General features: G+C 41.9%; 1 protein-coding gene across 1 annotated transcript; it reads left to right on the top strand.

Moving 5' to 3' along the window:
* Positions 1-319: 319 nt before the first annotated feature.
* On the top strand, positions 320-23139 carry LOC311144995 (protein shortage in chiasmata 1 ortholog-like; the record flags this gene model as incomplete). Its single annotated transcript, XM_084181205.1, has 30 exons — positions 320-348; positions 896-971; positions 1306-1435; positions 1675-1765; positions 1931-2133; positions 2399-2561; positions 2772-2877; positions 3810-3951; positions 5706-5822; positions 5997-6126; positions 6393-6487; positions 6697-6966; positions 7094-7123; positions 7291-7836; positions 7991-8167; positions 10291-10467; positions 10741-10833; positions 10959-11140; positions 11323-11395; positions 11616-11685; positions 11784-11966; positions 12248-12349; positions 12454-12565; positions 12890-13005; positions 13088-13175; positions 13282-13413; positions 16747-16896; positions 17343-18192; positions 18359-18434; positions 23076-23139. 30 exons carry the CDS (start codon positions 320-322, stop codon positions 23137-23139), a joined length of 4773 nt encoding a protein of 1590 aa, XP_084037331.1.
* Positions 23140-24173: the final 1034 nt, after the last annotated feature.

Below are 24173 nucleotides of genomic sequence, written 5' to 3' on the forward strand. Positions count from 1 at the left end.
CTGTAAATATTAATTGAAGAGTAGTCTTGTTAAGTTGCTATAGGAGAGGTTAGAGACTCCAGGGTGTTAATTCTCAGTGGTGTTCATCTCCTCTTTGGTTGTAGTCTGGGTCGTCTGAAAAATGCACTTGGGAGTATCTGTGGACATGAAATCAAAATAGTGGTCAGTTATTTCCGGTCTCTGAAATGTGATTTAAATCACATTATACTGTAGGTGTAAAACTCGTTACAGCCGGCACACCACCCACGTTGCTTCCTACTGTGTCCCTAACTGAGTTCTCAAGGATTGCCATCAGACATTTTCATTGGATGTCGACGACATGAAGCCAAATACATTCTTCAAATATACGTATGTACGCATTGTGTACCTTCTTTTAAAATAAAATGGCTGTCAAAAGTACATTTCTCTTGATCTCTGAGTTGGAGTGTATTTCACAAGTCAAACAAATGCAAATGTTTCAAGACAAAATACGATGAGGAGCCATGCATGATACATAATACTCTATTTTGCTCAGATTAATAATTTATTGTTTGAAAATATTTGAAACTCAATTGAACCTGGGCTGACGGAATTATCTTCTCTTAAGTAGTGATACATTTAAAAAATAATTTTTTTATTTACAATCTGTTGCATCTGACACAGAGTCCAAATACCTGTGTTAGTTTGTGTGCTTATGTTCATGCAGCAACTGGCTCACATGTCACCATCTCACACAATACTATAGGCTAATAAGTCATGCAAATACAGTATGTTAGCGTTACAGGACCAATATCCATCATTTAAGTCTGTTTCTCTAATATGATCAATGTATTAGAGTTATTAAAATTCTGCACAACAAGTGCTACTCAGATCTTGACTCTCCAGCCTTGTTCTACTTTTGTTTGTCCTCCTCCAGGTCTGAAGATGGGTGCTCTTTCTCAAGTCATATTTTCTCAGCAGTCAAATATAGAGCTCTCGACTATTCTTCTGAGGTGAGTTGACTACTTACTACTTTACCCTCAATCTGAAGCCTGTGTGTTAGCCAATGATTTATCCCCTGTTTATTCTTTCTAGTAAACATAAATTAGTGTTTTATATTGTTACCAAACCTGTTTTTGTTTTTTATTGGTTCCATTGCAAGAGGCAAACTCAACTGAGCACAGCTAAAGTATTTGAAATGATTTATTCAAGGTATTTTCTCGGCTTTGCCCCGTACCTATGACCGCAGCCATGCTAGAAAAAGTAGTTTACTATGCCCTGTCGTATAAAATTGGTTTATTTGAACCTTGGTCTGATGTTACATTGCATTGTTGTCTCAATCTAAAGGCTTCTACTAGTCTCAAGTTGACCATGAACTGGTTTGCCCTGCCGATGCCCTACCATCTGGGCAGCAGTGACCTCTACCCTCACACTGGTAACCCCCCTGAGGTCACCTACAGGAAACCATGGAGCAGAGGTATGATGAGTTTCTCTTTTTATTTACATCATCTGCCCAAATCTACCCGACTACCCAGCAGTTGGCCCTATTCCAAGGTTTTTCAATGTAGATGTAAATGTTTTCAATGTATATGGCTCAACACAGATTTGTATGATCATGATTATCTATAGGAAGGAGTCTAACCATTCACATTATTGCATCAGCAGTGGTTAGATAAGGACTCATAGACAAGTTTTTCCTATTCCTTGTTTTGACAGGAAATGTGATTTCCAACTGCAAACTGTTTGTCAGTGGATCTGTACTAGATGACTTGGGGATTAAAGGACAACCAACATACTCTCTTGAAAAGTAAACACTTAATTTGAAAACATGTATATAGGCTACTGTATACCTACAGTATGTGTGTTTAAAGACAAACCAAATGCTTAAAGTTCAGTTTACACCTGAGAAGTTACTGAAGGATTGTATGCGCTACATTTGACAGGGTTTTCTCATCATGATGTAATTTTTCAGGCTGAATGTTAGTCTGAACCAGGTGAGAGTGGATCTTCTGGAGGTGATACCGAGCTCCAACCCCAACTCTCAGCTTGATTTAGATAGAGATGAAGCAGCGTGGCTCCTGAGAGAGGCTAGGAAGGACAAGGGACACTTTGTCTGTAATGAATCCTTTAACAAGAGCACAGGAGAGAAAATGAGCCCAAGACATCTGCATGATGGTCAGTTCATAACATAATGCTTCAATGATAATATTCCTAATCTGTGTATCAGACACCCCTGTTATTGGATGAATAACGATAAAGAGGAAAATACCTTGAATTATTTTGAATTGTGCACCCAAACATTACATATCCAGAGATATCCTGTCCTAAGGTATCTACTATAAGCTGTGTCTATGTCAATAGAGGTAAGTTAAAAGAAACAAGTCGCAAAATATCTATGTGGACATGTGCTGATATAACCAAACCTGTATTTTCCTCTCAGATCTTGTCATGCCGGAGGAGGTTCTGTTTGTTGATCACTTGCCACAGTTCAGGAAACATCTGCCCTCCTTGAAAGCCAAGTTATGCAGACTGAGGAACCTGCCTGTGTCAGACCCTCTTTTCAGCTCCACTGGAGGCATCCTGTCAGAGGAAGCTATATTCAGGTAGGCAACAGGATTGGGGTCATTTCAGTGAACTCTGGAAGGGAATTGAAATTCAATTAACTAATCAAAAAAATCCTCATAGATAATTTTAAATTCATTAATTAGATTTCAATAACTCATGGTGGTAATATACAATTGTCTGTGTTGTGTAGTGTTACTGAATGATCTGTTTTTGTTTTGTAAACTATTTCATGTCAATTGGGCTTTCAGGCACTCTGCGGCCTATGAGGTACCCCTTGATGCAGAGACGGAAAGCTCCAAAACCTGTTCAAACACTGACGAGGACTTTAGCAACGAGTCGTTGTTGAATGAAGAGGTCATTTATTTGTATTTGTATTATTATTATTTTAATGTTTTATTATAATATAAATATAACAAAATATAGTCATACTTTGCAACACAGTATATAAAACAAAGACAATCTTTATACATAGGGTATACACATTTAAAGCTACAATATGTAACTTTTTGGGCGACCCGACCAAATTCACAAAGAAATGTGAGTTATAGATCTTTCATTCTTATTAAGTCTAAGAAGCGGTAGATCTGTTCTATGTGCACTATTTTTATGCTTCCCGTTCTTAAGTTTAGTTTTTGCGTCTTTTCCATAATCACAAATATTGTATTTTCAGCTGTTTGAAGCTGGTGTACAAAGCTGAAAGTAAAATATATTTCACAGCGGTTTAGATGGTACAATGATACTCTACACAATGACTGCTTGTTTTGTCACATAAACTGAAATTAAGCAAACTATTAGAATTTTAGCAACCAGGAAATGGTGGAGCGGTTTCTGCATAGTGCATCTTTAAACAAAAATACATAAGGCTTCACAGGCATTTTGGGTTCGCTTTGCTTTATAATTTTTTATTTATTCATGCAGCATTTTAAAGTAATTTTCAGGTTCAATTTAAAAAGTAAGAATCTTGGCTTTTCTTTAGCCGACTTGCATTTATGTATAAAGTATTTACCATACATAATAGGGATTCATTATGTATACTTTGTTCTGATCTAAATCCTGATGATGAAATAAAAGTAATACATCCTTACCATCAAGCTGAACCCTAGCACCAGTTGATCTAAAAAAAGGAAATGCTCAAGGTTTGTCCCAAAAAATCTTAGTACAAATACAATCATAGAGAATGAAGAGGTGATAATAAATGACACAGAGGAGGAAGATTATATAACAAATCTGTTTAGCAAATAGTTACCAGATTGAATAATTTATACAATGTTATTCCTTTCTTATAGTCTCTAATGTTACCTGTTGAAATGGACACCTGCACACTCAAGATGGAAGATTGCATCCCTTTTTCAAATATTCATAAACTATTGAATGTTGTACCAGAATTGATAGAGGACCAAACCTCTTGCCTGGATATGCTCACTAAAGGTGGGGGATAACTACACTGCTCAAAAAAATAAAGGGAACACTAAAATAACACATCCTAGATCTGAATGAATGAAATAATCTTATTAAATACTTTTTTCTTTACATAGTTGAATGTGCTGACAACAAAATCACACAAAAATTATCAATGAAAATCAAATTTATCAACCCATGGAGGTCTGGATTTGGAGTCACCCTCAAAATTAAAGTGGAAAACCACACTACAGGCTGATCCAACTTTGATGTAATGTCCTTAAAACAAGTCAAAATGAGGCTCAGTAGTGTGTGTGGCCTCCACGTGCCTGTATGACCTCCCTACAATGCCTGGGCATGCTCCTGATGAGGTGGCGGATTGTCTCCTGAGGGATCTCCTCCCAGACCTGGACTAAAGCATCTCCTGCCAACTCCTGAACAGTCTGTGGTGCAACGTGGCGTTGGTGGATGGAGCGAGACATGATGTCCCAGATGTGCTCAATTGGATTCAGGTCTGGGGAACGGGCGGGCCAGTCCATAGCATCAATGCCTTCCTCTTGCAGGAACTGCTGACACACTCCAGCCACATGAGGTCTAGCATTGTCTTGCATTAGGAGGAACCCAGGGCCAACCGCACCAGCATATGGTCTCACAAGGGGTCTGAGGATCTCATCTCGGTACCTAATGGCAGTCAGGCTACCTCTGGCGAGCACATGGAGGGCTGTGCGGCCCCCCAAAGAAATGCCACCCCACACCATGACTGACCCACCGCCAAACCGGTCATGCTGGAGGATGTTGCAGGCAGCAGAACGTTCTCCACGGCGTCTCCAGACTCTGTCACGTCTGTCACATGTGCTCAGTGTGAACCTGCTTTCATCTGTGAAGAGCACAGGGCGCCAGTGGTGAATTTGCCAATCTTGGTGTTCTCTGGCAAATGCCAAACGTCCTGCACGGTGTTGGGCTGTAAGCACAACCCCCACCTGTGGACGTCGGGCCCTCATACCACCCTCATGGAGTCTGTTTCTGACCGTTTGAGCAGACACATGCACATTTGTGGCCTGCTGGAGGTCATTTTGCAGGGCTCTGGCAGTGCTCCGCCTGCTCCTCCTTGCACAAAGGCGGAGGTAGCAGTCCTGCTGCTGGGTTGTTGCCCTCCTACGGCCTCCTCCACGTCTCCTGATGTACTGGCCTGTCTCCTGGTAGCGCCTCCATGCTCTGGACACTACGCTGACAGACACAGCAAACCTTCTTGCCACAGCTCGCATTGATGTGCCATCCTGGATGAGCTGCACTACCTGAGCCACTTGTGTGGGTTGTAGACTCCGTCTCATGCTACCACTAGAGTGAAAGCACCGCCAGCATTCAAAAGTGACCAAAACATCAGCCAGGAAGCATAGGAACTGAGAAGTGGTCTGTGGTCACCACCTGCAAAACCAGTCCTTTATTGGGGGTGTCTTGCTAATTGCCTATAATTTCCACCAGTTGTCTATTCCATTTGCACAACAGCATGTGAAATGTATTGTCAATCAGTGTTGCTTCCTAAGTGGACAGTTTGATTTCACAGAAGTGTGATTGACTTGGAGTTACATTGTGTTGTTTAAGTGTTCCCTTTATTTTTTTGAGCAGTGTATATCTAGGAACAACATTTACAATGTAGAATGACTGTGATTGAGGCTAATCGCAAAGTCCTGTGTCATTTGTTTATTTAACCTTTAGCCATTTAAGTCATTGAGAAGAAATTATCCTTACCAATAACAACCTGTTTTTTATATTATTTATTTCAGCAACTCCCTCAGATGCACTGGAGTCAGTGGACATATCCCAGTTTGAAGTGCCACGGCTGCCAGTCGATGACTCTCACTGTGAGATTAATGAAATCCTGCTGGATCTCAAGTCATCAGGTACAAAACTATCGCTTTACTGTAGATTTCACTTTACTGTAGATTCTCATTATGTGTCAATAATCAATAAATCAACAGAATGGCTACATACACTGTACAATGTATTATTGACATACGGTATAACCAAATCAATGTGTGAATTATTAGAATTTCCACCCCCCCCCCTCCTATCAGATCACTTGGTGTTGCCTACTCAGATGGAGATGGACCTACCCCTCACCCCCTCTCCCAAGCCCAGCCTGACCCAGCTCTGTCTGGCCTCCTCCCAACTCCCAGCTGAGCAGATCTCTCCACTCTACAGATAGTAAGTCACCTCTTGGGGGTAAGACTAGAGATATAATACCATGCATTTTTCATAGCTGGGGTACATTCCTTGGCATGTTCTACCACTACAGATGTGGCTACTTATATCAGGATACAGGATATAGCAACCTGCAATGTTGTTTGTTCTGAGATTTCATCACTAAGTGTGCTGCCCCATATACACAGTACATCATATCTCTATATATGGCTCTGTAAGCGTGCCACTAAGTGATGCAGGGTCTCATGGTGCCAGTGATTTCCTTGTAGTTATTTAGTGTCTGAGAAAGATCAGGAGGAGATGGAACAGGCACTTTGGAGGGCAGAGAAGCACCCTGACTTGGTGCTTGGCTTTCTTTTGGCAGGTAAGAGCATAGTACTGTAGTTGTATGAGGTGTGAGACATAACAAGACTTATCACAAATTACAATATGCACTCTTACCAGTTCACAGTTACCTAAGTTCCCTCTGTCACACTTCCTTTGCCTGCATTCATGCTGCAGTTTGCACATTGCATTGTTAGCAGCATTGCATTACTAAAAGTACATATTCCTCTCTTTGCTAAATGCTAACAGAGCCCCAGAAGTCGGAATCTGTTGTGCAGTTCCAGCCTTTGACCAAAGCCTTGAAGTTATTAGGGATTGGTCGGGACAACTCTGTGAGACTCGATGAAGGAATGGAACTATCACTTTTGGGAACCAGCTCACCAGGACTGACAGGGATGAATGGGAATGTTTCCTCTGACTTCACTGAGAGTATGATGATCTCGGAGCAACCCCACCTTATGGAGACATTGAGCAGTAAGATAGAGGACTTCACACAACTATCACCCTGCCAGATGGACAGTGAGTTTGACTGATCTATAAAACATATTGTCCCGCTGCAGTATTGCTAGCTACCTGTCTAGATAACTTTGTAAATTCTTTCAAAGTGTGAAACTTATTGAGGATGTGGTGTTATCTTGTTTTACAGATATACTGAGTGAATCTGTAGATGACTCTAGTAAGTGTAATATCAGGCCGATATATGAATCAGTTTATTACTATATAATATAATAAGCACCTTGCTGCTGCTATCTTCCACAGTACCTCAAAAAAACATTGAAAATGTGTATAATATGTATAATATGGCTGCAGCAAAGTTCTGGATCTCGCTCTCTCTGTCCCCAGAGTTGTCAGGCCCACCAAGTGAGATAAAAGTCAAGTCTATCCTGAAGAATGCAACACCCATGGTTGTGCCATATCATCAGGAGAGCGAGAGAGCTGGGAATACAGTCGTTTCAGCAAAGGCTGTTGCCACTTCCCAGGAGAAAGAGAGAACTGGGAATGTGGCCCTCACAGCCCAAGCATCTATTTCTTCCAAAGAGAAAGAGAGATCTGGGAATGTGGTCTTTTCAACGCAGGCTGTTTCCACTTCTCGTGAGAAAGAGATAGCTGGGAGTATGGCCATCTCAGCAGCACAGGCTACCACCACTACTTACCTGGAGAAATTGGACCATGCAGTTAGACCTCAGAAGAAGGAGGAGGGTTTACCTGACCAGAGAGCTAATGTATCCAAACTCCCAACCCCCAGACCCAGTGTGAGAGACAGTCACATGAGTCTCCCAGTGGCTAAATCTCAGAAGGACTTAGACCCTCTGTCCACTTTCATGATGTTAAGGTCCCAACAGATAACCTACGTCTCTGTGTCGCCTCAGAACCATACAAGCACCCCAGGTAGAGTATTATGTAGATACAATATGATATTTTACTGTTCATGTTCATGGCAATTCACCATGACAAGCAGTATTCACAACAACATGAGTTTGTGAGGTTATTTTAGGCCCTCATCGCATTGAACACATTAAATAAGTCAGTAAGTGATTTTCAGTGCCACAGGTGGAGCAGCAGACACCACAGCCACCTACGACAGAAATGAGGCCTGGCTTAGATGTCAAGCCTGTTGCCTATGCAGTCACAGGAAATGACATCAGAGCCCCTGAGGCAATCATTCAGCCTGTCCCCGAGGACAGACATAACAGCAATGTCATACATGTCCAAGCCACAGGTACAGTGCAGTGTTGTAGTACACATTTAACTAAATAATCCTATTAAATATGTTCACCTATATTAATAGCTAAATACTTTTACTAAATATGTACAGTGGGGAGAACAAGTATTTGATACACTGCCGATTTTGCAGGTTTTCCTACTTACAAAGCATGTAGAGGTCTGTAATTTTTATCATAGGTACACTTCAACTGTGAGAGACGGAATCTAAAACAAAAATCCAGAAAATCACATTGTATGATTTTTAAGTAATTAATTTGCATTTTATTGCATGACATAAGTATTTGATCACCTACCAACCAGTAAGAATTCCGGCTCTCACAGACCTGTTAGTTTTTCTTTAAGAAGCCCTCCTGTTCTCCACTCATTACCTGTATTAACTGCACCTGTTTGAACTCTTTACCTGTATAAAAGACACCTGTCCACACACTCAATCAAACAGACTCCAACCTCTCCACAATGGCCAAGACCAGAGAGCTGTGTAAGGACATCAGGGATACAATTGTAGACCTGCACAAGGCTGGGATGGGCTACAGGACAATAGGCAAGCATCTTGGTGAGAAGGCAACAACTGTTGGCGCAATTATTAGAAAATGGAAGAAGTTCAAGATGACGGTCAATCACCCTCGGTCTGGGGCTCCATGCAAGATCACACCTCGTGGGGCATCAATGATCATGAGGAAGGTGGGGGATCAGGCCAGAACTACACGGCAGGACCTGGTCAATGACCTGAAGAGAGCTGGGACCACAGTCTCAAAGAAAACCATTAGTAACACACTACGCCGTCATGGATGAAAATCCTGCAGCGCACGCAAGGTCCCCCTGCTCAAGCCAGCGCATGTCCAGGCCCGTCTGAAGTTTGCCAATGACCATCTGGATGATCCAGAGGAGGAATGGGAGAAGGTCATGTGGTCTGATGAGACAAAAATAGCGCTTTTTGGTCTAAACTCCACTCGCCGTGTTTGGAGGAAGAAGAAGGATGAGTACAACCCCAAGAACACCATCCCAACCGTGAAGCATGGAGGTGGAAACATCATTATTTGGGGATGCTTTTCTGCAAAGGGGACAGGACGACTGCACCGTATTGAGGGGAGGATGGATGGGGCCATGTATCGCGAGATCTTGGCCAACAACCTCCTTCCCTCAGTAAGAGCATTGAAGATGGGTCGTGGCTGGGTCTTCCAGCATGACAACGACCCGAAACACACAGCCAGGTTAACTAAGGAGTGGCTCCGTAAGAAGCATCTCAAGGTCCTGGAGTGGCCAGTCTCCAGACCTGAACCCAATAGAAAATCTTTGGAGGGAGCTGAAAGTCCGTATTGCCCAGCGACAGCCCCGAAACCTGAAGGATCTGGAGAAGGTCTGTATGGAGGAGTGGGCCAAAATCCCTGCTGCAGTGTGTGCAAACCTGGTCAAGACCTACAGGAAACGTATGATCTCTGTAATTGCAAACAAAGGTTTCTGTACCAAATATTAAGTTCTACTTTTCTGATGTATCAAATACTTATGTCATGCAATAAAATGCAAATTAATAACTTAAAAATCATACAATGTGATTTTCTGGATTTTTATTTTAGATTCCGTCTCTCACAGTTGAAGTGTACCTGTGATAAAAATTACAGACCTCTACATGCTTTGTAAGTAGGAAAACCTGCAAAATCGGCAGTGTATCAAATACTTGTTCTCCCCACTGTATATAGCTACAGTATATTGATAACCAAATGCAGACAATGCTGTGAAAAATGTACCCCTGATTCCATTGTCCCCTAACCATGAGCAGGTTGGCATTTATTGGGATGACTCATATACTGGAGGCAGCTCTGCAGGGTAGTCACTAGCTGGCACAGCCACAAAGTCATACAATCTTTTTAAAAACCTAACCTTAACCACACTGCTAACCTTATACCTAGCCCTAACCTTAAATTAAGGCAATTTCATGAATTATTACAATATATAGTACATTTTGACTTTGCAGCTTGCCAATCTAGTGGAAATCACGTAGTTCTGCCTCCAGGACAAGATTCATCCCAATAAACATTAACCTGCTATCTGTGGCACATGTCCAATTCTGAGCACAGTTACAGCCGTCTCACCTCCCTCTCTCCCTCTGTGCTCCTGCAGAGAGTCAGTTCTGGGCGTACAGAGAGCTGCAGGCATTTGTCCTGCCCTGCCTGTCCAGAGCCAGGGAGCTGGGGCTGACTAACACAGCCTGTGGAGACTTCAGCACCCTGTACCCGGACCACACACGCTTCCTACTGAAACAGCAGGAGAAGGAGCTCAGCATTCGACAGGGCCAGGGTGAGACACACACATTTACCAAACACAACCAGTCAGGCACCCATCATGCTTGGACACTGGTGTATATTTGTGTTGGCTTAATCTGGCGTGTACTTCATTGACTTTCCATTTGTTTAGTAGATTTCTGATCTGACAAAGCATGTTTAAGCCACGATTGAAAGTATTAAAGTAATTAAAATTAAGGTAATAATATACTGCACCCTAGTAATTGAATCTGAACGTCCCATTTTATTGCCTGACATATAGCATAAGTTGTTTGATGTTGTATTGCAGACCCAGAGGCTCTGTATGACCATGTGGCACTGATACATGTCCTTGTGACAGTGAAGGACCTGCTCTTCAAGTGTGACCTCAGCACTGCAGTGGGTCAGTATACATGAGTTGAACATTAAACTCCAGCACACTGCTATTCCACAATGCTTTTAATTGATCGCAAACCACGGTTTTGTCCTCTATGCATCTGGAACTCCCCTCTTTTGGTCCTGTAACAGAGTACCTGTCCAAGGCCACAGAGGCCTGCGCGGGGCAGAATCTGGACAGGTTGGCGAGAAAGCTGGAGATTGTGCTGTACCTCAGTCAGAAAAAACAAGAGCACAACCCTAAGATACTGGAACTGCAGGAACAGCTGACCACATGGGTGCAGAGCAAGAGCAATGGGGTCCAAAACTCCAACGTGAGTTTTCTTTCCTATCAAAATGCATATGGATATGAAAAAGAAATGTTGCAATTCATTCAACATGACAGCTAAAAGGCACAGTAGGATTTACAGTATGTGAACTTCACCACAAACCATACTATGTGGTGAAGGTCATCACTATTGATATATTTCAGAGGTAATTCTGTTTTCTATTGTAGGTTCTGGTGATAATAACAGTGGACTTGGACTGTGCCAGAGCTATGCTCATTAAAGGCCTGAGCCAAGTCACAGGTAAGGAAACTTTATTGCTTCTCTCAACAAACTTGATCTAATATTGTCTAGTTTGTATTACTCAGTAATGCCAATTCAAGTAGACATGGCCTGTTGCGGTGCATTTATCTTACACTTGCTCTCGGTTGTGTTTTTATTCAATAGTCTTATGCAAGATTACTTTAGTAATCAGCCCCACCCTATCTGAGTGTGTGTGTGTGTGTGTGTGTGTGTGTCCCAGGTGAGGCTGTAGCTGCAGTATGTCCTGAGGAGAGTAGAAGTAAGCTGGAGGGTGCGAAAGTGCTAGATAGGTGTGTATCTCCCAAAACACTCTATTTATACATCTTTATTTTGTTTATAGGAACTCTTATTGAGAAATTGTACTGTCATGCCTTCTCCCTTCTCCCAGCCTGCAGCATAGCTGCTGTGTGGTGGTGTGTAGTCAGCACATGGGAGCAGACTTCCCCTGGCACTGTTTCTCCCTGGTGGTGGAGTACGGCCACACAGAACACTCCCCCTGGGCTGCTGTCTGCACAGAGAGGAACATCACACACATTACCTTCCAGACCAGAATACCTAATTCCTCTGGTTTGTATTGAACTCTGCAGGAAGATCTTTGAAATGGTGTTAATTGCTTCTTGGCCATTTCTCATTAAATTCTGAAATGATCAATCAATTATGATAATCAAATGTATTTATAGAGCCCTTTTTACAACAGCAAGCAGTTGTCACAAAGTGCTTATACAGAAACAGAGCCTAAAATCCCAGAGAGCAAGCAATGCAGATGTAGAGGCACTATAATAATCAATTCTCCTTTCACCAATTTCCATTTGTGTGTCCTTGCGTGTCTGTTTTTATGAATCCAACAGTTAGTGACCCTGAGTCTTGGTCCCTGGAGCAGAGTGTCCCCTTTGTGTTGTTTGTGACTGAGGGGCTGCTCAGCTGTCCTCTGTTGCTTCAGATACTGGAGTCAACGTGAGTCTTCTTCCCACTGAATCATTTGAAGTCACTTCTGAAATCAGTTGACTTTATTGGCCTTATTTTTGGAGTAGGTTTGAGGATGTGTCTCTTTGTTGCAGGTATAATATGACTGTATTGGAGAGGAGCCACTCTCAGTCCTTACAGATGCTTGGAGGGACTCACCACTATGCTGTGATTACAGTAGACGAGAGCACTGCAGTCATCATTCAAGTAGGTCCTCCTAGCCAGTCTCAGTGAGGAGAGTGCCTTGCTCTGTCTGTCTTTAGAAGGATCTTATCCTTTGTTTAGTTGTGTCCCAATAAATGTTCTTCAGAAGGATGTCTCTTCACAAAAATGTACTGTATGCCCATGGCCTTTTCCCTTCATACAGTTACCTCCCTATCCTATTATTACAGTGTAGAATACCACATCATTTCCCCAGTTGATAACACTTTTCTATTCTGTTTCTGTCTCATATCTAGAAGAAATGTAGGTTAAGACATTCAACTCAAACTGTGCATATGTGTTCTTTGCTCTGGTCTCCCCCATCACCAGGAGCAGGCGGAGCTGTGTCAGGAGCGGGCCTGTGAGAGTCTAGTGATTAGACTGACTGCTCTGTCTCTGCAGTACAGCTGCTGCTGGCTCATCCTTCACTGCCAGCAGGACTCAGGGTTAGTACCCATCACAAACACACACACATTTCCCACAGATTACATTTTTGAATTGTCTTTGTGGTTGTCTCTGTGGGTGTAGGTTGACCAGTGAGGGCTTCAACAACCTGGTGTTGGTCTACTCCTCTCTGGTGCTGTTTGGCCTCAAGACTGAGGGCCTGGATGTCAAGGTAAAATACATTTTAGCTCTCTTCAAAATCAAAATAAACCATGCAAGTCTGATCCAACATTTCTATGAATGCTTTTTTTTTGCTGACTTATTTCTCTCAATACCAGGTGCTAATTGTATCAGAAGTTGTGGACATTGCCAAATGGATCTGCCAGATAGCCTTCCATACACTGCTGTCCAGTGAGAGAGATCCTTCCAGCTACCTGGACAGAGAATGGCTTTCTGTGATGCCCTCAGAGGTGACTAGTAACTACTGTAGTCTTACCAAAGTGACTTTTATCTCCGTAGCATGTGGTATTTTCATCCTCTCCACTGCTATTATCATAATCTGTTTCAGGTTATTAATCAACCTACCAGGGTGTTTACAAACACTACAGGAACAAGATCATCCACATGTATTGATTACATTTTTACTAATACTGTAGAACTTTGTTCTAAAGCTGTATCCGTACCCATTGGATGCAGTGATCACAATATAGTGGCTACAGTGGCTTGCGAATGTATTCACCCCCCTTGGCATTTTTCCTATTTTGTTGCCTTACAACCTGGAATTAAAATGGATTTTTTGGGGGGTTTGTATCATTTGATTTACACAACATGCCTACCACTTTGAAGATGCAAAATATTTTTTTATTGTGAAACAAACAAGGAATAACACAAAAAAACAGAAAACTTGAGCGTGCATAACTATTCACCCCCCCAAAGTCAATACTTTGTAGAGCCACCTTTTGCAGCAATTACAGCTGCAAGTCTCTTGAGGTATGTCTCTATAAACTTGGCACATCTAGCCAGTGGGATTTTTGCCCATTCTTCAAGGCAAAACTGCTCCAGCTCTTTCAAGTTGGATGGGTTCCGTTGGTGTACAGCAATCTTTAAGTCATACCACAGATTCTCAATTGGATTGAGGTCTGGGCTTTAACTAGGCCATTCCAAGACATTTAAATGTTTCCCCTTAAACCACTCAAGTGTTGCTTTAGCAGTATGCTTAGGGTCATTGTCCTGCTGGAAGGTGAACCTCCATCCCAGTCTCAAATCTCTGGAAGACTGAAACAGGTTTCCCTCAAGAATTTCCCTGTATTTAGCGCCATCCATCATTCCTTCAATTCTGACCAGTTTCCCAGTCCCTGCCGATGAAAAACGTTACATTTACGTTTTATAAAAAAAAACATCCCCACAGCATGATGCTGCCACCACCATGCTTCACTGTGGGGATGCTGTTCTCGGGGTGATGATAGGTGTTGGGTTTGCGCCAGACATAGCGTTTTCCTTGATGGCCAAAAAGCTCAATTTTAGTCTAATCTGACCAGAGTACCTTCTTCCATATGTTTGTGGAGTCTCCCACATGGCTTTTGGCGATGAGGAATTTAAACATTGTATGGTTGAAAGAGATGGGGCAAAAGGAATGGCTAATACGTCTGGCTGCACATCTGACTGAAATTTAGAAATTATGTGACTAAACTCAACAAAAGAAGAAGAAACTGTATTATGAAGCCAAGAAAAAAAACTTGAAATGAAATTATGGGCAGAAAGACAAATTCAACTCACACCTTTCATCGAATCAGATGGCTTATTCAGCACAAAACCATTTGATGTTGCCAATTATTTTAATGATTACTTAATTGGCAAAGTGGGCAAACTTTGGCAGGAAATGCCAACAATGAACAGTGAGCCATCGTACTTGTGCATAAAAATACAAATAAGAAAAGAAAAGCATTGCAAGTTAGAATTTTTTAAAGTTAGTGTGGGAGAGGTGGATTTCTTGTATCAATCAATAATGACAAACCTTCTGGCATTGACAACTTAGATGGAACGCTACTGAGGATGTTGGAAAACATTGTTTGACCAAATACAATGCCATTTCTCTTTAAACAAATGAACAGACTTTCAGCATGCTTATAGAGAAGGGCATAACTGCACTGACACAAATGTTTGATGATTGGTTGAAATAAATGGATAATAAGAAGATTATGGTACCTGTACTGTTAGATTTCAGTGCAGCCTTTGACATTATTGACCATAACCTGTTGTTGAGAACTTATGTGTTATGGCTTTTCAACCTCTGCCATATCGTGGATTCAGAGCTATCTATCTAATATAACTCAGAGGGTTTTCTTTAATGGAAGCTTCTCTAATGTCAAACATGTAAAGTGTGGTCTACCGCAGGGCAGCTCTCTAGACCCTCTACTCTTCTCTATTTTTACCAATGACCTGCCACTGGCATTAAACAAAGCATGTGTGTCCAGGTATGCTGATGATTCAACCATATACGCATCAGCAACCACAGCTAATGAAGTCACTGAAACCCTTAACAAAGAATTGCAGTCTGTTTTGGAATGGGTGGCCAGTAATAAACTGGTACTGAACATCTCTAAAACTAAGAGCATTGTATTTGGTACAAATCATTCCCTAAGTTCTAGTCCTCAGCTGAATCTGGTAATGAATGGTGTGACTGTTGAACAAGTTGAGGAGACTAAATTACTTTGTGTTACCTTAGATTGTAAACTGTCATGGTCAAAACATAGATTCAATGGTTGTAAAGATGGGGAGAGGTCTGTCCGTAATAAAAATATGCTCTGCTTTTATGACACAGCACTCCAAAAAGCAAGTTCTGCAGGCTAGTTTTGTTTTATCTTGAATATTGTCCAGTCGTGTGGTCGAGTGCTGCAAGGAAAGACCTAGTTAAGCTGCAGCTGGCCCAGAACAGAGTGGCACGTCTTGCTCTTCATTGTAATCAGAGGGCTAATATAAATACTATTCATGCCAGTCTCTCTTGGCTAAGAGTTGAGTAGAGACTGACTGCATCACTTCTTCTTTTTATAAGAAACATTGTGTTGAAAATTCAAAATTGTTTGCATAGCCAATTTACACACAGCTCTGACACACACACTTACTCCACCAGACATGCCACCAGGTGTCTTTTCACAGTCCCCAAATCCAGAACAAATTCAAGAAAGCGTACAGTATTATATAGAGCCATTATTGCATGGGACTCCCTTCCATCTCATATTGCTCAAATGAACAGCAAACCGGATTTTAAAAAACAGATAAAGCAACACCTCACTGCACAACGCCTCTCCACTATTTGACCTAGATAGTTTGTGTGTATGTATTGATATGTAGGCTACGTGTGCCGTTTTTAAATGGATGTAGTTTTGTCCTTGAGCTGTTCTTGTCTATTAATGTTCTGTATTATGTAATGTTTCATGTTTTGTGTGGACCCCAGGAAGAGTAGCTGCTGCTTTCACAACAGCTAATGGTGACCCTAATAAAATACCAAATTAATGTAGTTAATTTCAGAGTGCTGTATAATTGTGCCAGTGTCATTATTTAGTTAATTAATGATGGAACCATACAGTTTACACAGAGATAATTAGTTGTCCCAGTGGATGGTGTTTGTGTGCATGTGTGTGAATATGTTTGTGTTTGCGTGTGTATTTGTGTTTGTGTATTTGGATGTATGTGTGTGTGTGTGTGTGTGTGTGTGTGTGTGTGTGTGTCTTTGTGCATGCATGCATGTACGTGTTTGTTTATTTGGTCTCACCGGCTGCTCTTCCCCTATGTCTTCCCCCTAGGAGGAGAGGTGCCTGCTAGGGTTCCCCTGTGTGAACCCTCTGGTGGCCCAGCTGATGTTGAGTAGGGGCTCCTCTCTCCACTGGCTCCTGGGGGCCTCCCTCTCCCAGCTGCAGGAGCTGCTCCCTGAGGTCCCTCACAAAGTCATCAAGGTGACCTGGCCAGCCATCTCCTTTCACTTGAGTTTCCTAGTCTTGTCATACACCTTGCCTTCATTGGGAAGAAAATATGGGGTTGTATATTACTTCTTTGTATATTACAATGTAGATGTATGCGTTTTCCATATGCTATGGAGCAGCTGCATCCTCATCATTACGAACTTTGTCTTCAGTTACGTTTTATCAGCCAAACTCTGTGATGGTGCTATATTGATAATACAAACTTGAAGTAATTACCTTTCGGCAGGTAGCTTAGTGGTTAAGAGCGTTGTGCCAGTAACCGAAAGGTTGCTGGTTCTAATCCCCGAGCCGACTAGGTGAAAAATCTGTCGATGTGCCCTTGAGCAAGGCACTTAACCCTAATTGCTCCAGTAAGTCGCTCTGGATAAGAGCGTCTGCTAAATGACTAATTATTATTATTATTATTATTATTATTTCAGCTCTTCAGTGACACAACATCTCTGTACAAGCTGACTGCAGCTACCTCCTCTCCAGAGTCTCACACTGACTTGACGCATCAGAAAGACCACAATAGCCCCACTGAGCCTAGGGCCACAAGCAGAGACAACCAATACACACACACCGACCCTCATACAAGCCGCAACCCACACTCCGACTGCAACCCTCACCCACACTGCGCTCCACACACACACCACGACCCAGAACCATTAAACCCCAACTGCTCCCTTGCTGGCTCCCCCAGTGCTGAGAGTGTAGCTGGGAACTTCTATGAAGAAAGCTCTGTCATGACCAAGGAGGACAGTGCAGACATCCAGGTGGACTTGAGTCCCTCCTTCGGCTTCCAGCAGGCCCCTTTTCAGCACACCTGGAGCCACAACCCATGGGAGGTTGAGGAGGAGAGTGATGAGGTGAAGTTTGTAGGCTGGAATAGAGGAAGAGGAGCAGAGGAGTGGACAGGCAGTGCACCCCTACACCAGGAGACCTGTGGCTCCCCCAGAGACTACGTGCCAGAAAATCAATTTCAGACAGGCCTCTCATCCTCATTCAGCTACAGCACAAACACACAGAGACCAGCGTACTCCGACAACCAGATGTACTCGTTCTCTACAGTAGGGTACAGTGACCAGCAGCACTACCCTGATGTCAGCCACTACCCCAGCCTGGCCTCGCATAGAGGAGCTCTGTCATGGGGGGGCAGTAGCAGTGGCAGCCCCTACAGCACTGCCCAGTGGAGGGGAGACATGAGTGTGTCACCTGACTATGGGACCAGTTACAGAACGGGGATGGAGAGGAAGAGGAGAGCAGAAGGCCCAGAGATGGTTGGCACAGGTGAAGACTGAGAGTAACATGTTTAGAGTCCTTTAGTGGTTTGGGAAAGTTCCAATATAGCCTGAAGTGTGAAAAGAACATAATTATTGATGTAAATGTGAGCAATTAGGAGATTATTTTGTCCTGTTTTCATGTATTTTTTCTCTTATTTCTTATTTTCCCCCAGTTGTAACGCCATTGAAGAGGGGAAAGCTCAGTTATGAGAAGGTGCCAGGCCGAAGTGATGGACAGACAAGACTAAGGTTTTTCTAAAATGTCTCATGAAGTGGCGAAATGTTAAGATTGGCCTGAAAAATGAACAGACAACTCTTAGAATTTACAAGGATAGCATCCTGTCAGTCCCTTGCCCTGTCTACAACTAGGGATATTCGGTATGTAAGAAATATAGGTACAGTGCCTTCAGAAGGTATTCATACCCCTTGACTTATTCCACATTTTGTTGTTACAGCCTGAATTCAAAATTAATTACATTTATTTTGTTTGTCACCCATCTACACACAATACCTCATAATGACAAAGTGAAAACATTTTTTGAAATTTATTGAAGATGTAATACAGAAATATCTCATTTACATAAGTATTCACACCCCTGAGTCAAAACTTTGTAGAAGCACCTTTGGCAGTGATTACAGTCTTTCTGGGTAAGTCTCTAAGAGCTTGTTTTAGGTTATTGTCCTGCTGAAATGTTTATTCATCTCCCAGTGTCTGGTGGAAAGCAGACTGAACCAGGTTTTTCTCTAGGATTTTGCCTGTGCTTAGCTCCATTCCATTTCTTTTTTATGCTGAAAAACTCCCCAGTCCTTAACGATTACAAGCATACCCATAACATGATGCAGCCACCACTATGCTTGAGAGTGGTACTAAGTATTGTGTTGTATTGGATTTGCCCCAAACATAACACTTTGTATTCAGGACAAAAAGTGAATTGCTTTGCCACATTTTTTGCAGTATTACTTTAGTGCCTTGTTACAAACAGGGTGCATGTTTTGGAATATTTATATTCTGTACAGGCTTCCTTCTTTTCACTCTGTCAATTAGGTTAGTATTGTGTAGTAACTACAATGTTATTGAGCCATCCTCAGCTTTCTCATATCATAGCCATTAAACTCTGTAACTGTTTTTGGCCTCATGGTGAAATCCCTGAGCAGTTTCCTTCCTCTCCGGCAACTGCGTTAGGAAGGACACCTGTATCTTTGTTGTGACTAGGTGGAGTGACTAGGGATATTCAATGTCTGCTTTTTTTTATATTTATCCATCTACTAATAGGTGCCCTTCTTTGCAAAAACCTCCGTGGTCTTTGTGGTTGAAATTCACTACTTGACTGAAGAACCTTACAGCTAAATTGTATGTGTTGGCTACAGAGATGAGGTAGTCATTCAAAAATCATGTTAAACACTATTATTGCACACAGATTGAGTCCATGCAACTTATTTAGGCTTGCCACAACAAAGGGGTTGAATACTTCTTGACTCAAGACATTTCAGCTTTTCATTTTACATTTTATATTCCACCTTGACATTATGGGGTATTGTGTGTAGGCCAGTGACACAAAATCTCAATATATTCAGGCTGTAACATAACAACATTTCTAAAAAGTCAAGGGGTATGAATACTTTCTGAAGGTGCTGTAATATACCATAGGTTCTTGAGCGTTTAAAGGACACTATTAAATGTTCAACTGTTGTTAGGAAAGTAATCGTACATTTTTGTGTAAGTTATGTTTTTTTAATAACATTTTTGTGTAAATAGACCGTTTTGTGTAATTTTGACTTTTACAAATTCATATACAAAATATGACGTTAAAGATCAATTATTTTACGTTATGTTAGGACAAATACTTTTTAAATTAAAGCTATCTGAAATGTTGTCCTCTATCTTTCTTTGCTTTTGCCAGAACATGTTAAGAATTGTATCAAGACCATGAACAAGACCGGATTAATATTTATGAACTCAAATTAATATATGTCAGTAATTTCCATGAATTCAAATGTTCACTTAGTGCATATCTAAACATCTTCTGTCTAGTCTAATGCTTTCGTCCTGTGACCTTTCAGTAGCAGTCCAGTGTCTCCGTGGTTAGTGTTTTTAGCTGTGCCGCAGTGAGAAACAGCAGATGGACTGGACATCAGGACTGCAATAAAAGCTCCTTTCACAAGCATGGCCACTGTATTTACCAACAATAAGGGACTAAGACTATACTGGTCCCAAATACATCAGTTACGACTTGTAAAAATGCTTTATTATGTAGTCAGACAGACACTGCATTTCCACTGCAATGTTGAATGGTTGCTGAGAGAAACGTTTTGCAGGGTTCGAGTGAAAATTCCAAAAGGAATACTACATATAATTTATTTGGGAGATGTGTGTGAAATAACCAATGGGAAAGTAAAATGTGCTTTGTATTTGTTTTTGCTGGGGATTCAGGTTTATATGGATTGTCCATGCAATGAAAATAGGTATACTTTTTACTTTGTAATTGACCTGCAATTTAGTCCTTGCCATTCCGACTTGATACATAAATAATTGTACATTCTAAAAGTAGTCTGTTTACGTTAGATTAAATACCCAGATACATTATTATTACGAATACTACGTTTTACATAGAATAATATTTCATAACATTTTATGAAGGTATTATTTTTCCAGCTAAAACTGATAGTCTCCCCCCCTTCATTTCGGAACGCAAAAGGTAGTTTTTCATTTAGCACAGAAATCCTCTTATCACTGTCTCTCAGAGTGTGGAGAGAGTGCTTATCTCCACGAGCCAGCAGACTAAAGCCTGCTCCCGCAGGAATGAGCCTCAGACAAAGAGCCCCCCAGGGCATTGATTCCTGCCAGCAGCAAACCTCCTCTGTCCATAAGCTACACACACACACAGACACAGACACACCATAAATAACCACCAAGCTAGCCTTTCGTTTTGGTTATAAGTCACTGGCCACATTGCCTTAACAACAAGCCTAACAAAAAGACCAAAAGGGGGTGTTTTTAACGGCAAGCGAAACAAAAGCTGAGGGAGAAAATGATTAAAGAAGTCCAACACGTGGAGGCTAAATCAACATCAGTGTAATGGTCCAGTAATTGGTCCTGCTTGCCACACTTTGGCCCTGGATTGAGTAGGTGACATATTGTGAGAATTAACAGGCTGTTCAAATCTAACCTTCAGAGCAGAATTCTTTCCTAACCACCTCAAAGGTCAGGCTACTACTGTGGTACAGTACTTTGATTGGACAGGCTCTCGATGGGGACGTCATTTGAAAGAAGACGTTAACATTTACTTTTGTCATTGTAGTCTCTGTGCATAGTTGTTTCTTTTAGCTACACTGATGTTTCTTTTTATTCTGATGACAGCACTACAGCATGGCTATCTTACTGCATATGCTGTTTATACTGTTCAATAAGATCTACAATTGAACAAAACTGACTAATGTATTTTTTTCTCACTTCTCCATTATGTTGTTTTCTTCAGGGTCGTCAAGCCGATTTTGGTTCTTTACCCCCACACACTACCCTCAGTGACAGGAAAACCAAAGCTAAAGCCGAACTACAGTCCACAGCTCTTCAGATAAAAGTCATTTGCTGAGCTGAATGTTATGATCATGGTCATGGTGGGGTACATGTCAGAGTGGCATGTTTATTCTACATAATACATTTCTATCTGATCTTTCCACAAAGTTGTGCCCTGGCCCTGCTGAATGCGGCCCTGGGGTGTATTCATTAAGTCTTGCAACGTAAACCGTTTACTGTTTAAGAACCAAATGGAAGCAAACAGAGCAAACGGAACGAAACTGGGAGGGATCTATCTGAATTTGTCCAATAGAAATTCTAGTTTTCGTTGCAAAACGTTTTCCGTTTAGAGTGAACGGTTTCTGTTGCAATTTTTTTTGCCACAGAATCACCGTAATGAATACACCCCTGGTGTGGGGATGGGGACAGAGGGGCAGGCTGGCTGGCTGAAGGGGCCTACTGCCTGCTGTGAGTGTGTCTGCAGACCTGAGGCCGAGTAGAGTGGAGAGAGCAGGGGAGTGGGGGACCCACCACTGCAGGTGCAGCCCCTTGGAAGTGCAGCAAGGCCCATGAATGGCAGCAATTCAGGGCCGGCCCCATTGGGCCTGTTCTCCAGACCCCAGCGCTAATCCCAGGCCCTAATCGGATTATGTAAATTCCTACTCCACACAGAGAGACTTTTATGGAAGGCTGCGTCTTTGAAACAACACTTGAAGGGTGTAAAAAAGAACAGTAACAATTGGTTAAACTAGACGTCGTTTAAAAAAATCTGAAACGGAGGTTGAAAGTGGGAGGCAGAGAGAGAGGGGGTGTAGGAGAGGTGGGCCGAGGAGTAGTGATTGTAGAGAGATGGCTTGTGGCTCAGGGAAGGACTAGCCCGCTCGCTCCCCATGCTCCCCTGTAATTTATGTGTGGCCCCTGGAATGGCTCAACAAGATTACCATAGTCATAACAAAACCCACATTGTTAAACTGTCAATCTGGATATGGTATTTTTACCTTTTGTGGCCCAATCAGGGTGAATTCAGTGGTAGCAGGACTGGTGATATCAAAGTTTTACTGAACAGGTTACCAATGGTTGATGTTTGCACATAGAAGGGAACAAGTGTCCGGAATTGTAAGGGAAGGATCAGGAAGGGAAACGTCTCAGTTTCAGCTCAATAGGAATGTATTTGTAAGCGTAATGTTACCTTTTAATAGTCACATCGTTCCGTATTAAAAGTAATGAATGATTTAGTGAAATGACTCAACAAAAAGAAGTGGATGATATGAAAGTAAAAGTTTCCCAATATTCTCAGAGATTGTAAAGCATTGTATGATATTACATCAGTATTCATATGTTTACAGCTAACCTATTGGTCATTTCTTTGTTTACAGACAGAATAGTACACCCAACGGGAAACACAGTGGTCTGCGGCTGGAAACATCACTCTTGAGTTGAACACCACAATGCAGCAGACTGGAGGAGAGGCTCAACGACCGCACACGTCACACAATAGGGGCTCACCCTGCTATAAAAATGTGAGATGTGTGCGCCAGCCTTCCCTCTCTCCATCCCTCCCTCTCACACACAGTCATCAGAGAGAGTATGAGAAGGCTGGACTGACTGGATCTACTATACACAGGACTGGACTACTACATTGGGCTACTGCAGCAGCCAACACTGATGACCTGAGGTACACACTTCTGATACCTCTGTCTGACGCTACAGCACTTAACAGGTGAGATCATGGACAATAAATTCCTTTATTGAATTAAACATGTTGGAGGAAGGAATTGTTGGAATGAAAATGTTAAGGAATCTCATGAAAGATGGAACACATTTTCAGTTTGCATTTTTGAGGGTACCATTTAGAAATAGACAGTTCAATACAACAGAAGTGTAATTATTTGTATGTACGCTAATCGTGACGAACACACTAGCATCCTCTGTATGCATTGACTGAAGGTCAGACATTTTCCATAAACATGTATTTTCATGATGTATTTCTCATCCTCTGAAGATTAAACTGAACTCCAATATCAAATACATTCCATGAGTAATACTTAAACTATATTTTACATCTATTTCTTACCATTAGGGTGTTAATACACCATATTTTAGTAATCGTGGAGATTTAGGTGCAATTAAAATGTTATGTGACACCACCATACAGTATTTCTGCCTGGGGTCTGCGTGAGAAATGGCACCCTATTCCCTAAACAGTGCACTACTTTTGATCAGACAAAAGTACTGCACTATAGTGCCATTTCAGACTAAACTCCAGAGAAAAATGTCACATAACATTCAAAGAACATTTACTTTTGCCCTGGGCTAAGTAGTGCACTATATAGGGAATAGGGTGTAATTTCAGGGATGCCATAAACAACATTCCCTCTCTGCCTTCCAGTAGAACAACACCATGGTAGTTTTATTCTGTGTCGATTTCTCTCTAAAACGCTCCCCTATCTTCCTCCATCCAGGAGAGCAGCACT

The sequence above is a fragment of the Coregonus lavaretus genome, assembly GCF_964263955.1.
Source record: "Coregonus lavaretus genome assembly, chromosome: 17".
Classification (NCBI taxonomy): Eukaryota; Metazoa; Chordata; class Actinopteri; order Salmoniformes; family Salmonidae; genus Coregonus; species Coregonus lavaretus.